Source organism: Crocodylus porosus, unplaced genomic scaffold (genome assembly GCF_001723895.1).
Source record: "Crocodylus porosus isolate Cpor-Errol unplaced genomic scaffold, CroPor_comp1, whole genome shotgun sequence".
In the NCBI taxonomy this organism is placed as follows: domain Eukaryota; kingdom Metazoa; phylum Chordata; order Crocodylia; family Crocodylidae; genus Crocodylus; species Crocodylus porosus.
In genome coordinates, this window is record NW_017728926.1 from 10,452,310 (window position 1) to 10,463,839 (window position 11,530).

General features: G+C 55.0%; 1 protein-coding gene across 1 annotated transcript in view; it reads right to left on the bottom strand.

Annotated features, from left to right (window-relative positions):
* The window catches only part of FAM131C (family with sequence similarity 131 member C), a 16,342-nt gene extending 8,640 nt beyond the window's left edge, over nt 1-7,702 (bottom strand). Inside the window, exons 1-2 of the mRNA XM_019541442.1 lie at nt 6,612-7,702; nt 1-124 (exon numbers count right to left, since the gene is read on the bottom strand). Coding sequence (XP_019396987.1) covers nt 1-124; nt 6,612-6,633 — 146 coding nt within the window. The 5' untranslated portion in view covers nt 6,634-7,702. The remainder of the gene's footprint in view (nt 125-6,611) is intronic.
* Nucleotides 7,703-11,530: the final 3,828 nt, after the last annotated feature.

Below are 11,530 nucleotides of genomic sequence, written 5' to 3' on the forward strand. Positions count from 1 at the left end.
CTGACGGTCTTCGCCACGGCAGCAGGCGGCCCTTGCTGGCTCTCGCGGGGGGCAGCGGGCGAGCGCTCTGCCTGGCCGGGTTTGCTGGCGGCAGGATATTCCTTGTGAGCACTCGTGAGGAATTCTGCAAGGGAAGAAGGCGAGAGAGGGAGAGGTGGGCCACCCTGCTCTCCGCTCTTTCCTCCCCGCTGAAAGGGGAGCTGTGGCATCGCCCAACCCCAAACCATTTTGGCCGACATCTCTTTCCAGTCGGCGCCGATGCCGCAGGGTGCTGCGGTTTGATGCCCCGCGTCGCCGCTCTGCGCGATACGACCAGATGCCCCCTCCTGCGGTGCAGCCGTCGACCTGCTTGCTGAGACCCTGCCGTGCCGTCCCTCCCGGGAGGCACCAGCCCTTTTGGCACTATGGGACAGCAGATGAAACGAATGGACGGTGTATACAGCTGAGGAACGGGGCAACAAACCCAGCACCCCTCCGTCAACTCTGACTTGCACGGCCAAGCAGCAGGACCTTCACCTAGGAGAGAAATTCCTCAGGTTTCCTGGAGATCCCCAATGGCCCTCGATCCCTCCCCCAGTAGCACATTTGGGGTCATTTGGCCTGAGGAAGTAGCACATCCTAAATGCAAGGACTCTTCCTGGAAGAGCCCGAGACACCAGCTTCCTCGCTCCTACGTGGCGTTCAGTGCTCCACCGATTATGTGGCATCAGGGCCATGAAAAGGAAACCATTTAAAGGGCCCCTGTGTTGGGGGCTGCCTCTTCCAGGCCATCTGCACCAGGAACTATAACGGAGCTTCGGGGTCTTTAAAGCTGCAGTGGACACAGCCAGCCTGAAAGGGACGGGGGATATTTTCTTTGCTTTTTATTGTGCTTATCTTACATGTCAAAATCTGGTCTGGCCTACGCTTCTTTTGTTCCAGGAGGATGGATGCTGTACTCTCCCTCTGCCCGAAGAAAGGCGTTTGTACCTAAAAGCTGGAAAAATTGTGCTTTGCAAACTATTTAGCTGGTCTAATAACAGATACCACATCGACCCAAAGAACTTGCCTGCCTGTGGTGCTTGAAGGCCGGGACAAGGCCATGACGTGAGCAAACCAGGAGTGCTGAGTGTGGGGAGAGGGGATGCGATTTTCCTTTGGCCTGTGGCAATCGGTGCAGCTGGCTTTGCCGAACAGGTCTTTGATTCCAACGCAAAAGAAACACTTGGGAACCAAAATATCTTTGCTAAAGATCCAACACCTCCCCCTGCCTCCCTCTTTGTTTCCCACTCACTTTCTTTCAAAGCCTGCCTTGCGCTCTCCAAAACCTCCCTACCTTTTAAAAAGCCAGCGTGCAACCACTTTGCCTTGCAGGGCTGGTTATGGTGGCTTTAACTCTTCCCTCCCCACTCCCTCTGCTTCCATTTACTGAGCCAGAGCGACCGCTGAGAAGCCACAGGTGTTTCCACCGCTGAAGTCACGTTCTCAAGCCCCGCTCGCCCGCTGGGCCCTGCTTTTAACTCCGTGCCCTCTCCTGCCCTGCTTTCAAGCATGGCAGCTTTCTCAGCATGAAGCTCTTTGTCCTGGCTCCCACTGTGCAGCTATTTGCTTGCCGGCCTTGACTGATTAGCTTGGCTGCTTGACAGCGGGAAGTAACAGCACAGATGCAAGAAGCTGCCACTCTGGTGCACGCCGGCTCGGACACAGAATTTTCCACGAGGGTCCACGCCGGTTGTGTCCGACAGCTCCAGATTATGTCTCATCTTTTTAGTAGTCAGAGGGGCCCCAAGAGCCTGTCTACACTGCACTTCAGCTGCATTTCTGGGTTGGACCCATGCCTGGGGGTGCAGCCAGATGGGGACACCACAGAGATGGCATTCGCCATCCTCCTCCTTTCACAGCCATTTACACCTGTGCAAAGTGGGCAGGAATGGCCACACAGGCCACCCTATTCAGGCATCATGAAGTCAGTTCAGTGAAACCAGATCCAGGCTCCTTCCACTGCTCATGTCTGGGTGCATGCAGTAGCGGCCTCAGGGGAGGGCAACCCAGGTGACGGCCCAGGGCCCCACACTTTGGGGGGCCCCAAAGTTTTGCAACAAATTTTGGGCGGGTGACATTTTTGCAAGGAAGTGCATTTTAACCCTCGAATATTTATTTAGTTCCCTCAAAGAATATTTAAAAGACCCACGATACATAGGTCATCAAAATTAAGCCTCTACAGGGTCCCAAATGACTCTCTTGCCCTGGGCCCCAACAACCCTAAGGCCACCCACTGGTGCATGCAGTGGCACTAAGATCAGACTGGTTGTTAAACCAGTCTAGAAAATATCTTTGATGAAAAAGAGCTCTTGGGAATCAATCCAATCTCCCTCAAAGTGCCTTTAGAAACAATGACGCCAACTTAGAAACCACTGATGGGAAGCACAACATGGAGCGAGGGACTCATAGGAGACGTGTCCCTTTCCCCGCGGCTCTTCTTGGGGTGCTTGACCATCAGCCTGGCTCCTGGGGACGCAACCCAGAGCCCCCTGCTCACGGCTGTCCCCTTCCCTACGTGCAAGGAGCTCCTCGCTGGAGAAAACAAGCCTGCTCGAGCTCTCCCTTCTCACATCCTTCTCCACAGCAGCTAATCTCTCCCAGGCCCAGCGCCGGCTGCCTGGCGAGCTGCAGCCTCCCTGGAGCTAAAAGCCCTGCAGACGGTGATGTTATTAAGTGCAACCGAAGGTCCTTGCGGATGAGTCAGACACAGGTATAAACTGCTACCTCCTGCCCAGGCTCACACAGCTCCATCCAGGGATGGACGCCACAGGCTGACACTAATAGGCTTTGGAGAGGAAAATTCATCTTCTCTACAGATATTTATAGGGAGCATGTGCAATAGGATCCGGTACAGACCTCGGGCATTTCAAAGCCTTTGTTTCTATACAAACAGTTTCTCCAAGCAGGTTTTGTCAGCACTTAATGGTTTTCCCATCAACTCCCCCCCACTTTTTTAAATATATAAATTCAAACTCTTTGAAGTTTGCCTAGCTCTAGTTTAAAGAGAAACTGGAACTTTCCAAACAGAGGGGAAGTGCTTTAGAAATCCCGCTCCCCACCCCAGAGAGGTCCCAACTGTACCAGGTCTGGCCCCTCTGCACCACTGTGGGTGGACGTGTGTGAAATGACAAGCGCGTGCAAAGCCACCCACTGAGCGAGACTGCAGGGTTGGGGGTCCCATGGAAACGTAAATGGAAAATGGGGCGGGTGTCTTTCTGTAACACCAGCATCGACTCAGGAAGGCTTGTGTTTTCTTAAATTCTACGTGGATTTCTTTTTAGCAGCGATAGTGCAGATTTCCTTGGAGAGCCAAAGAAACGGGGGGGAGACTGCATCGCAGAGAGCAAAACTTGCAAGAGCTGGCAATGGAAAAGAAACCAAACCAAGCAAAATTAGGGAATGAGAAACGGACGGCCTTCCCTGAAATTAGGCACAGATTTCTACTTCGAATACACAAGCAAGATGAGAGCGTGAAGAAAGGGTACATTTCATATTCTTTCCCTCTCTGCCCTTTCTATTTGCTTAAAACCGAGCCTGATGCCTCACAAATATTAACAAACTTCCTCCCTTACCACTGCTATGATCCTGCTCTCGCAGATGGGGAAACTGAGGCGCAGATGCACAAGGCTACAGAGGAAGCCCGTGGCAGAGACAGACCTTCAACCCGCGTAATCCAAGACCCTCACCACCCGTCTGGAGTGCTGCCAAGCAAAATTAGAAGCCTCTACTAAAGACAATTAGCAGCACTTAACCTTCCCCCCGTCCCTTATAACTCAGACCCAGAGCAGCTGCGGGCCAGGCAGCGTTTCTAAAGAAACGTTCTGCTTGGAGTTTGCTTTCCCTAGGCTTTGCTGCCCCACTTTTTTTTTTCTTTTAAGCAATGAGCCAGTTCTTAAACAAGTGCAAATCAAGGCACCCCTTGGAAGTCGATGGGCTAGATCCTCAGCTGGCCTAAATCAGCATAATTGCATTGGAGCCGGTGTCACTTCGCTGACTGAAGTCAGAGGAGCTCAGCCAATAACCTGACCATGGGGAAATGAAACCTAGTGACGTTCCTCATCCTTTCCCCACCACCCAGTGAATAAATAGGCTTTAGCTCAGGCAGGATTTCATTGCACAAAGCCATGTTTCTGGCCCAGACCTTTGGCTGGTGGGTCCTGGGTCAGAAAGACAACTTCACACCAGCAAGCTGAAATTCTTATTTCCATTCATAGGCAAACATTCCCCATCCCTGGCCTTCCTGGGGGGAACAGGATCGACTGGCCATGGCCAACATAACACACCACTGTTCGTGGGGGCACGGTTCTAGTTGCACGCGCACACCCTGCAGCAGGCTGTCGCCTAATACTAACTGCTAAAGAAGAGGTTGTTTAAGGAGGAGCTGATCCCCCCCATCCCAAGCTTTTCATTCCTGCTTTGCCCAATTTAGACCTGAGACACAATCTCCCCCTACTCCTAAATCCTTGCTTTTTCTCCTATTATGAGGTTACCTAATCCTTTGCCCCCCCTCCCTTGGTCTGCATTACTTAGCTGTGAGTTGTGCAGCTGTCTGACATCCCTGCCTGGGTCTCGGTGTAAGATCTGGGGGTTTCTGACCCGGGTCCATCAAGATTTAAAGCCCTACCGTAATCCTTGGTGTTCAAGCACCGTGCCAACAGCCAACAATGATTTGCCCCATAATTGCTTGGAAAGCGGAGGAAGAACTCGCTCAGACCTGGAACGTGGCCAGGGCATGCGCTCTTCGGTTCTTCCTGAGTTTGTTGTGATGATCGAGAGTGTTTCATCACAAAAGGAGCTGACTACAGCGACAGGTGAGGCATGCCTGGCTCCCGCTGTCATGTCTAAGTCAAGGTGATAGTGGTGTTCAGCCCTTACAGCGCACGGCAGCGTGGTGAGTGACAGCTGGCTGTCACAGTCTAGCCACGCACTACGGGACATTGGGTGTTGGAGACGTGGACAACCTGCCTTCCCTTCTGCGTGTTGTGCGCTTGATAACCTGGTTCTGGGTGGGATGGTGTCCCTAATGGGCTTCTCGGTCTTCAGTTTGAATTCAGGTCGACTCAGTCATGAGTGACAACTTGGTACTATCTGAGAGCTGTTTGTTGGCAGCCGTGGAGTGAGTTTTTCCCCCTCTGCTGATACCTACAGCCTGCACAACAGACAGCCTTGAGGACCCAGTCATTAAATAGGGAGCTAGTCCCTGAGTTGTCCTCGCACACCAAGGGTAGGAGCAGAAGGAGCTGGCATCACCTTGGGCCGGGGGAATTTCCTGGTCCGACAGGCCTGGTGATCGTCCTCACTGTACTTCTCCCCATCCCGGTTCCTTTAGCCTAGCAAAACCCAAGACCTCCTTATTGGCGTCCCTCTGGTCCTGGCTAAGATGCTTCCTCTGTAGTCCTGTGGCACTGGGGAGATGCATAAAACAAAGTCTTCATTGCTAATTACTACTAGCCCAAGGTGCTTCATCCAAGCCTGCGGGTTAAATCCTACTGGGGTCGCTCCCCATCAATCCTCTTGCTGCTTCAGCTGGACATAACCCCCTTCTCCATTTCCCTCCCTCCCGGCTGCATGATGGTAATAGGCTTTTGTGGACAATGCTGTGCTGGTCCCCAGTGGTGGCTGCATTTCATTGCTAAATTAAATGATTGCTACAAATCCCTTGCAAAACATCCTCTATAATGAATACAGCAGAGGGGCTGGCCAGGGCTGTGGGACCAGACTCCCCGGTCGATCCACTCTAACCACTGCAGCTCAGCTTGCTGCTGGCCTTTTCACGGCACGTAACCCCGCTGGGGAGTGAGAGAGAGAGAGATTCAGGGCCCAATTCTGATCGACCATAAGGTGGTGTCAGCCTTGTTGCTCCATGGACGTATACCGAGGCAAATAACAGGATTCATGGCCCTGTCACTCGCTTCTACCAGACGTCCCAACTGGCACCTAATGCCCCTGCTGGGGATAGGAGTGATGCCATCCGCCTGCGTGACTGTCCCCGGGCCTGGCAAGCTGTCATTTCACCGGGGTTAGGAGCAGGGTGCCTGGCTGGGAGCATACAGCAAGGCAGGAGTTGCCTTAGCAGGGTCTGCAGCCTCCCCTGGAGTGAGATGCCCGAGGGCTGGAGTTTGGGAGGTGAGAAGGGTCAGCCAAGTCCCACCGAGCCCAGCCCATGCCCCACCTCCGGGAGTGGCCAGCTCCGGGAGGAGATGCCGGGAGGCAACATCGCCTGCCCCTCAGGGAAGTTTCTTCCTGACCCATTAATGAGCAGCTGGAGCAAGGGGGCTCGTATCCACTGTGCCGGTCTCAATCCCCGGTGGCTGTACCTCCCTGCCCTCTTTGCCCAGCCCAGCCCAGCATCGGGCGAGCCGCTCCCAGGGGATAAGGCCACACGATACCTGCCTTCCCCTGACAGCCGGAGTCTCTGTAATCCTCCCTTTCCACCCTCCAGCCTTCCCCCTGCCCCATGGGGGCTGGCTAGAATCGCTCGGGGGGGGCAGCCCCGCATCTGGGGGGCAGATCACCAGCTGGGCACATTTACTGCCCACCTCATTAATGCCCAGACCCCTGCCCGCCCTCCCACGCTGCACGGTGCTCACCTTTGGACATGCAGGACCCCATCACGGGGGGCTTCTTCTCTTCTTCCTGGAGGGATGGGGTCTCATCTCTCCTCCCCGGGGCTCATCTGTTCCCACGCCAGCTCTGCTGCCTGCCTGAAGTGCCGAGGAAGGAATCCGACCTCCCCCCCACCCCAGCTCTCCCTCCTAATTTTTGTCCTCTGCCCGCATGCACGTCCCCCTCCTTCTCCCCACTACCCGCTTGCTCCCCGAAGTTTGCGGGCAACCGTGGTATTTCCCCCGGCGAGCAGCGCAGAGCGAGGAGGCAGATGGCACGGGGGGTACCGCGCGGAGAAGAGCCAGACGCGCACGGAGGGGAAGGGAAATTGTAATAAAGGCAGGTCTCTGCCAGTCAGGGCTCCTCGGGGATTCGCATGGCTGTAGCCACCTCCCCTCTCGCTCGCTGCTCTCTCGCACGGCTCAAGGGATGCACAAGAGGCCTTTTGTCTTCCCCGGCGCAGGGCTGGGAGGGGAGGCCACTTGTTGCGCGGGAAGAGAAAGCGGCAGGCCCAACCTGCCTCTTGCTGACGCTGGTCCCCGCAGGGGCTGCCGCCGTGTTGCCCTGGTTTTAAATGGGAGGAGGCCCACATGCTACCTCCCACCCAGAGCCAGCTGCCATCTCAGCCCCCGGGGCAAAGCAACACAAGACTGCACCCCTAACTCGCACCCTGTGCTAAGATGGAAGCAATGGGAATCGGGGCAAAAAAATTGCTTCTCTTTTGCATGGGCTGTTGTGAGCAGTATGGATGTGGAAGTTGGGGGTCCTCAGCTCGAGGCGGAGGGCCCTGATTCTGCAACTGGTTCCCTACCCCCGATCATCCCTGTGAGCTGGGGCTGGCCACGAGCAGGGCAAAGTGTAACACTCACAAGCTACTTGAGCGTTGCCCAGAGGCAGCATGTGGGACATGACGGGCATCACAAATATGAGGTCTGCCTGGGGGCAAAGGACAAAGTTGTTTGCCTGTCTTGGGGTCTCTTTAGTGACCGGCCAAATCCGTTCTGTCCAGAGGGACCAGGACATGGAGCTCAGGTGCCGTTTTAGGCATGGATCTGAGTGTCCGTGGCCACGGTGTGCCCTCCCTGAGGGTCCTGGGCCAATATACCTCAGGGCAGCCGTTGTGGGGGGACAGGCGACCCACCCCCAGCTGGGCAGGCTCTGTGGGACCCCGTATCCCTGAGCTGTCCTGCCTAATTCTTCTGGTCCAAGGGCATGGGAGACTCTCTTTTCAGCACTGCCAGCTCTAGCAGGTCTTGCGAGGCTGGGTGTGTTCATCAAAGCCCCAGCTCCTGGAGTCACGTGAATGCGCGATAACCCCAGCCTTCGTTCTGAGGAACCAGTAAGTCTCTAGTCCTTAGGTTTGCAGAGGCAAACGTGACCTCATGAACCCTCTCCATCTAATGCTGCTGTATTCGCTGAAGACCGGGAAGGGGCAGTGCCCTGCACTGATATCCATGGTACAACCCTTAAGCAGAAGGCAGATTAAGGAGGATGGTGCTGATGCAGTCATGCCTCAGTCGGTCTTCCTTTTTTTGATCCAACCCCAAAGGTCTCAGGCTGTCATCTCTTGATCGCCGGCGGTCGCAGAGCTCTTACGGATGGTCCATGGACAATGGGCTGGGCACAGGGAGAGGCCTGCGTCCTCCGTTTCCAGCTGTCGATTTGCATTGAAAAGCTAAAACTACAGGCTGCATTTCTTTTTCCTCTGAGCAGTCTCTATAGGGGCCCGAGGGATGGAGAGCGATGGTAAACAGGAGGTAGGGGCCCCTGAGATGTGCTGCCTGCTATGGAAAAGACAGCGATCCCCTGAGCCGGTCTGTCATGCTGGATCGAATCTAACCTGGTTTATGGAGGGGCTGTGAGCTGGTGGGGACACCGAGAGGTGGTTGGGGTGAGGTGGGGCTAGTCTTGCCACTAGCTGGAGGCAAATCATCTTCTCAGTTGGTGTCTCTGTCCCTTCTCGGGTTATATGGTTTGCAAGCTCGTTGGCGCACAAGTTGCATCTGCACCGCACCCAGCACCGCTGGCACCAGAGCAGGGATGGTCAATTAGCTTGTTAGGTTGCAAGCTCCTCATTTGCACTGAACTTCAGGGAGGCGAGGCCAGTTGCTTTCTGTAATCTCTCTCCTCGGCTTGTAAAATAATAGGGGTTGCTCTGCCTTTTCTGCTGCATTGGACTTAAAATAGCAAGAAGTGACTCAGTGGTGTCTGCTGCTGGGCCTTGCTCGGGCTGCTCCGTCTAGAGGCCGTGGGGCCTGGGTCCTTGCTCTGTGACCCTCATCTCCGACAAGGCGCTGGAAGAAATATGCTTGGGTAGTTAAACCGGCCCCACGGGAGACATGCTGGGCCTGATGCTTCTCCCCTTCACCAGCAGTATTTTATGCAGCTCCCCGGCAGCATCACCGGTGCAGGTAGCTTGCAGGAGACAAATCTCCCAAAACAATGAGACCGCCCTCATTTGGGGTTGAGTGAGCATTTGGGTAGTGGAGACACTTTCTGAGCACCCGCTTTTGCACACGCAGCTAGGGGCACAAACAGGACGATGCCACCCACTCCTCAGCCATTCAGAAGGGGAAGGGATGTCAAGACAAGTGCTTGAGGGCTGCAGGTTTATTCCCTGGAGAAAACTGCTCTTACCCGGGTGTGCTGAGGAATGAATAATTGCAGGTGAGTTGAACGCACTTATGCACCTGTGCGCACACCAACGTACACAGCTACGCACGCACGCACATGCCTTGGCTCCTCTTAGAGCTGTCCAAAAAACTCCATCAGCTGCATTTAGCACTCAGGGTTTCCCCATTAAGATCCAACAGCCCCAAATCGGCGAGAACAAATCCAAACGCTGAAAACGAGGGTGGGGAAAAGGCCGGGAGCGAGTTACACGACTCAGTGGCTCTAGCCTTAGCCGTTCACTTCCCCACCTCCTGTTTGTGGCTGCATCAGACACAGGCCCCGATCCTGGGGCCCAGGCCATTACCAGGAGTGGGGAGCGGGTCTGTGTTAGTTGGTTTTTTGGGCCTTCCATTACAATGCTTCTAGGGGCAAATGCACTGTCTGTGTCTGTAAAGCACCATGCTCGTTGAGAGGCAACAGCAACTCGGGAGCAAGGCAGGGCACAGAGAGCAGACCCCTCCACCAGGCATTTCCCTGGTGTGGGGCATCCCCGGAGGCCCGGGGGAAGCAGCTCTCGGGGACCGTCACCCCCTGCAGCAAACTAGAGCAGCCCCCAGGCTGCTGTGATGGGCTCAGGCAGGGGGTCAAGGACCTGTAGCCAGGTCCCTGATGGCTCAGGTGTGCCGCAGCTGTCAGCCTGTGCCGGCTGGTGTCGCTCCCTGCGCTCGCTTCTGCACCCGTGGCTAGTGTCTTTTCCTAACTCACGCCGGGGAAGTCACGTTCCCGAGACTCGAGGCCCAGCCAGGCTCAGTCCTGTCCTCATAGCTCTGAGCATGAGCTAAAAGCAGCCCTTGCCTGTCTGTCCCCAGTGAAATCCTGCCTTCACCTGGACCAGAGGCAGGTGCTGAGTGGCCATGTGGCCACGACCTGCTCGGGACACGACGGCGATGTCCAAGACTTAGCGGCAATTGTGTAAGTAACATTTCTGTGCTGACGGGGGCAAGGGGATCCCAACAGCTCTCCTCCAAGGATCTGAATGCATTTCTTGATACGTTAGGACCCCTCATCTCCACTGGGCCCTAGGCAAGTATCATGGTGCACGTGGGGAAACTGAGGCAGGGGTGCGATTTGCTTGCTGAGCTGGGCATAGAGCTGAGGCATCCTCTAGCTGCGAGGTGACGCTGCCTCTCTGGTCTCTGCCATCGGATGAGGAAAGAAAGACGCGTGGCTTTCCGGCCCTGTCACCTGCAGGCCTGTGCAGTCTTGTTCAGCTGATGCTCTGCCTGGGGGAGTATCCTCAGATGTCCAGCTGGTGCTCGGTTTCTCCGGCAGAGGGCCATCTCGCACCAGGGAAATGACCCTCATAAAAAATGATGCTGGAAAAGATCAATGACACTTTGCTGCTCCCGGCTCTGGCTTTCGGGCGGCCTCTGTTCCAGTGTCCCATCGCTGCCAGGTCACAGCTCAGGCTTGGGAGGGAAGCAACATGTGCGTGGCAGGGTTCGAAGCCCAAAGCAACCCCACGTCAAGAGCACCGGGCAGAGTTGTCCCAGCCTTCCTCCCAGCCAAGCCGTGCTCTGCCGCCGTCTTCGCAGAACATCCTGGCTGTCAATGGGCTCCCTCCACTCTCCCCGCGACCTCCAGCGTCTCTCCCTCCCTTTGAAAGTGCTGCTCATTTCGGGGCTCTGTGCTTGGGAAGATTTGGCAAAGCTAAGAGAGGAAGCAAAGTGAGGGACTTGGGGACAGGGCTCTGCAAATAAATAACATCTTGGTTCTCTGGCCAAACCGAACAGTTAATAAATAAAACCCATACTTTTAGGCCAGGCCCCAATCAAAAGGTTTCAGTTTTCTCACAAAACACTGGGGGGGGCGGGGGAAGAGAAATCATTTTGTGTCAAACTGGACCAAAACCAAAATATTTCAGTGTCTTCCTGCTTTATACCCGTTCCACTCAATCTGTGTGTCATCTGCAAATGTATCAGCAGTGATTTCCACCCCCCCTTTTTTACTTCTAGCTCATGAGAACAGCATGGGATAGTGTCCAGTTGAAATCTGATTTTGCCGTGCAGTGTTTCTCTCCCAGCTGGTATCTGCCAGTGAGCCAGGTCTCCATCCACGTGACGGGTCTGGCACCCTGCTCATTTCTAAGTAGCCTGTCACCTAGGTCAAGGCAAATGTTTTGCAAAAGTCTGTGCCAGCCAGTCTCATCCAAAAATGAAGCCAGGGACAAGCCACACATCCCATAAAGAGACATATGCATTGGCAAGTTACAGCAACAGGTCATTAAGAA